Here is a 4913-nt window from a genome sequence, read left to right on the forward strand (position 1 = left end):
ACAGAGAGAGAAGAAAATTGAGGTAGACAATTATATATTTTTTACACACCCTCTGCCAAAGGAAATTGATACAGACGGAGGCAGGTTCTTGGGGAATTAAATTATAAACGGCAGCTTCGGAGAAAGGAGACAGCAGACAGCATAATTGGAAACTTTTTACGTTCTGTCAATTTTCGGTGATGTCTTCCATAATTCCTTGTTGTTTTTCTCTATTAATATGAGTAGTTAAATTTAATTTTAGGGTGAATAATGTAACTAATTTGGGACCTTTATTTCTTTTATTTGAGATTTTTGTTATTTTATATTTTATGTGTGAATTTCAATTATGTTTTTAATATTTTGAATTTTCTGGCTAATTATTCAATGATTTTGTGAACAACAATTACATAGAGATGCAGATTCTTGTTTAGACCACGTATTAAAATTTGGTAAATTAAAATAAAGTGTAGAGATACCTATATTAATTGCTGTGGTCCTATAGAAATTCTTAGAACTATTATTTCGTTTAATTAAATTTAATTTACATAGAGATATGGAATTGAATTAATTAAATAGGTTCAACGAGAACTCGAGAGGGGTAAGTTGAATACAATAAAAGAATTCGACCGAACACTATTTTAATTTTATGAATCTCGATATTAGAAATAAAGGTGATCAATAGGTGAAGTCGTTTCGCCCTAATCTCCATTTATTTATTGAATTCTCACTAATTTTCTATTGTATTCACGAAATTTTTAGTAGTTAGATTTAAAAATCACATTCAATTATTATTTTTATTTATTTATTTTCATTAAATAGAAGTTAGAAATAATCAATTGAGTACTAAAATATAATCATCGTGGAAACAATAATCTGGATTCAAAAAGTCCACTTTACTACTTGTTACGATCTGTCTACTTGCGGGATAAAATCGATAACAAGTTTTTGGCGCCGTTATCGGGGACTATTATTTTTAGTCTTAATTTATTTACTTTATTTTATTTTTATCGTATTTTTAATTGTTATTTGATTTGCTTATTTTCTTTTATTTATAGAAAATTATGTTCATTGTATACTCCGTGTCCAAGGCGACGATTTTGAACCGTTTGATTCGAAAATAGAACATACTTTCAGACGAAGACGCAAGGAACACAAACAAAAATTGCAACATCAAATGACTGACAATCTAAACAATCCCAACCCTATACAGCCAATTGGACAAATGGCCGCGAGAGCTCAACAGTAAGAGCAAAGGGAAGTAAATGAAAGGGACTTGTCAATTTCTATGTTTTTTACGCCAATAGCAATTCCGCGCGGTCCAGCATAGTATATCCAGGTTTTAGGGTAAACAACTTTCAGATACAGGCTGATTGGATTAATTTGATGAACAACACTCTGCAATTCTATGGGTTACCTCATGAGAATCCAAACACACATGTCTTAAGGTTTCTCAAGAATTGTCAGAATTGTCATGCTCCTGGGGTTAATGAGGACGCCATCAAGTTGTGATTATTTCCATATACACTGAGAGATTCAGCATTGGAATGGATGGATGCAGAACCGGATGGAAGTATTATCACAGTAACTGACTAGGAAATTCTGCAATAAGTTATTTCCACCAGCTAAGGTAGCAAAAATCAGACTGAAAATTCAAACTTTTCAACAGGGAGATGGGGAGAGCTATCACAAGGCATGAAACAGATTTTAAGGAGTTGATGAGGAGGTGTCCAAATCATGAGATCACTACTGGAAATCAAGTGTAGTATTTCTACACGGGACTTTCACCACTGTCTCAAGTGGATTCCTCTGCAGGAGGATCGATCATAGGGAAATCAATGCAACAATGCATAGATCTATTTGAGCTTATTGCTACTACTCATTCCATGTTTTCATCAGAAAGAGTGGTGCCTCCAAAAGCAGTGGGAATATATAAATTAGACAGCACAGCATCTACCAATGCCCAAATAGCAGCATTGACAAAACAAGTAGAGTTATTGGTAAAGTCACAAACAAAAGGAGCACATGCAGTGATAGCCAATCCATCATACGAAAACTGCGGAGCTAATCATCTAACAAAAAATTGCACATCTTTGGGCTATTCAGATGAACAAATCAACTTCATTCAAAATGGCTCTCGAAATTTTAATCATTTTTCACAAACATATAACCTAGGATGGAGACAACACCCAAACTTCAGATGGTCGGATAATCAGCAAGGAAACAGTTCAAACAATGCACAACAGGAGAAAAAGCCAAGTTTAGGGGAGATGTTCAGCCAGTACATGCAGAACACAGACAAGGTGTTCCAACGGATTGACACTAACTTTCAAAATCAGCAAGCATCCATTAAGAAGTTGGAAACTCAAATTGGCCAGATAGCTCAACAGCTTGCAGAACGCCCACAAGGGACATTGCCAAGCAACACAATGGTCAATCCAAAAGAGCAAGTGCAAGCTATAACAACTAGAAGTGGAGTGCAACTTCCAGAGATACATGTGAAGAGACCAGACAGAAAAGACAAAGAAGTAATCGGTGAAGAGGCTGGAACAGAAGCAGAGTCTCAGTGAGAGCACCTAGCCCCGTGAAAGCTTATGTGCCACCAATTTCCTTCCCTCAGAGTCTACAGAGAAAGAAGTTGGATAAGCAGTTTGCCAAGTTTGTGGAGATTTTCAAGAAACTGCACATCGATATCCCGTTTGCAGATGCAATTGCCTAAATACCCAGCTATGCTAAATTCTTGAAGAAGATCCTGTCTAACAAAAGAAAGCTAGAAGAACATGAGATAGTCTGCATGAACGAGGAGTGCAGTGCCATTCTATTGAAAAAACTACCTCCTAAACTAAAAGACCTAAGGAGTTTCACGATACCTTGCACAATTGGTTCTAATTATTTTGAACATTCTTTATGTGATTTAGGTGTCCGTGTTAATTTGATGACCCTCTCTGTTTACAGGTTTCTTGGATTGGGAGAAGCAAAATCTATAACAATCTCATTACAACTGGCTAAAGATCAATCAAACAACTGAGGGGGATGATTGAAGATGTGCTAGTCAAAGTTGATAAATTTATTTTTTCGACTGATTTCATCATTTTGGACATGGAGGAGGATCAAACATCCCTCTAATCTTGGGAAGACCCTTCTTGGATATCGGAAGAGTGCTGATTGATGTTTACAATGGAAAGATGATTCTTCGGGTGGACAATGAGCAAGTCATATTCAACATGTTCAAGGCGACGAAACATCCATTGACTTCAGACACCTGTTGCCAAGTAGATGTTCTTGAAGAGTTGGTCGCAGATACATTTGAGATAGAGCATCAAATAGTTCTTTGTGAAGTAAAAATTGTACAATCGGGAGCAACAAGTGCAGAAAAAACTAAATGTGTTGTCAACTTGGGTAAGCAACTAATAGGAAAAAGACATTGGCAGTATAAATCTCTTGGTGACAACCTTTCACCCCCGGTACCTTCAGTGGAAAAGGCACCCACTCTTGAACTAAAGCCCTTGCCTTTACATCTCCGTTATGCATATTTGGGAGAATCTACAACACTTCCAATAATCATTGCAAATGACATGACAATGGAAGAGGAGAATAAATTGTTAGAGGTACTCATGCAGCATAAAACGGCAATTGGATGGATAATAGCTGACATCAGAGGGATTAGTCCAACTCTTTGCATGCACAAGATTTTAATGGAGGACGGGTCAAAACCATCAGTGGAAGGACAATGCAGATTAAATCCAACCTTGAAAGAAGCAGTGCGAAAAGAAGTGCTCAAATTGTTGGATGCGAGAATAATTTATCCCATATCTGATAGTTCATGGGTAAGTCTAGTACATGTTGTGCCTAAAAAGGGTGGAATCACAGTAGAGAAGAACGAGAACAATGAGTTGATACCAACACGGTTAGTGACAGGGTGTAGAGTATGTATAGATTACATAAAGCTAAACAATGCAACCAGAAAGGATCATTTTTCATTGCTATTCATTGATAAGATGTTGAAGAGGTTGGCCGGTCATTCTCATTACTGCTTTCTGGACAGATATTCTGGGTACAATCAAATAGTTATTGCTCCAGAAGACCAAGAGAAAACAACCTTTACATGCCGCTATGGAACTTTTGCATTTAGAAGGATGCCTTTTGGTTTATGCAATGCACCCGTAACCTTTCAACGTTGCATGATGGCTATATTCTCTGACATGGTGGAAAAATCCATCGAGGTATTCATAGATGATTTTTCTATGTTTGGAGATTCATTTGATGACTGCTTGGATCGGTTGGCTCTTGTACTGGAAAGATGCGAAGAGAAGAACCTAGTGTTAAATTGGGAAAAATGTCATTTCATGGTAAAAGAGAGGATAGTGTTGGGCCACAAGATTTTCACAAAGGGCATTGAAGTTGACAAAGCCAAGATAAAAGTGATTGAAAATTTGCAGCCTCTTAATTTAGTTAAGGGGATTAGAAGCTTCTTAGGACATGCAGGGTTTTATAGAAGGTTCATTAAGAATTTCTCAAAAATTACAAAACTTCTGTGTAATCTATTGGAAAAGGATGTGCCATTTCTTTTCTGATGAATGCTTAAATGTCTTTAATACTTTGAAAGAAAAGTTAACTTCTGCACCTGTAATAGTAGTACCTGATTGGGATCTACATTTCGAATTTATATGTGATGCTAGTGAGTTTGCAATGGGAACGGTGCTTGGCCAATGTGAAGGAAAAGTGTTACATGTAATCTACTATACCAGCAAAACCTTGACAAATGCTCAGATCAACTATACAACAATAGAAAAAGAAATGCTAGCGATGGTCTTTGCCTTCGACAAATTTCGTTCCTATCTGATTAGTTCAAAGGTGATAGTCTACACTGACTATGCAGCATTGAAATATCTGTTTGAGAAGAAGGATGTTAAACCTAGGCTAATTCGATGGGTTCT

General features: G+C 36.6%; 1 protein-coding gene across 1 annotated transcript; it reads left to right on the forward strand.

Moving 5' to 3' along the window:
• The first annotated feature begins 1814 nt into the window (after positions 1 to 1814).
• On the forward strand, positions 1815 to 3004 carry LOC111386964. The gene is made up of 3 exons (XM_023011467.1): positions 1815 to 2542; positions 2704 to 2786; positions 2895 to 3004. Exons 1-3 carry the CDS (start codon positions 1815 to 1817, stop codon positions 3002 to 3004), a joined length of 921 nt encoding a protein of 306 aa, XP_022867235.1.
• Positions 3005 to 4913: the final 1909 nt, after the last annotated feature.

This window comes from Olea europaea, unplaced genomic scaffold, assembly GCF_002742605.1.
Source record: "Olea europaea var. sylvestris unplaced genomic scaffold, O_europaea_v1 scaffold3820, whole genome shotgun sequence".
In the NCBI taxonomy this organism is placed as follows: Eukaryota; Viridiplantae; Streptophyta; class Magnoliopsida; order Lamiales; family Oleaceae; genus Olea; species Olea europaea.

Coding starts and splice junctions, on each gene's coding strand:
- LOC111386964 (XM_023011467.1), top strand. CDS start 1,815: ATGCAACAATGCATAGATCTATTTGAGCTTATTGCTACTACTCATTCC. Junction 2,543..2,703: donor GGAACAGAAGCAGAGTCTCA/GTGAGAGCACCT, acceptor CTAAATACCCAG/CTATGCTAAATTCTTGAAGA. Junction 2,787..2,894: donor CTGCATGAACGAGGAGTGCA/GTGCCATTCTAT, acceptor TATGTGATTTAG/GTGTCCGTGTTAATTTGATG.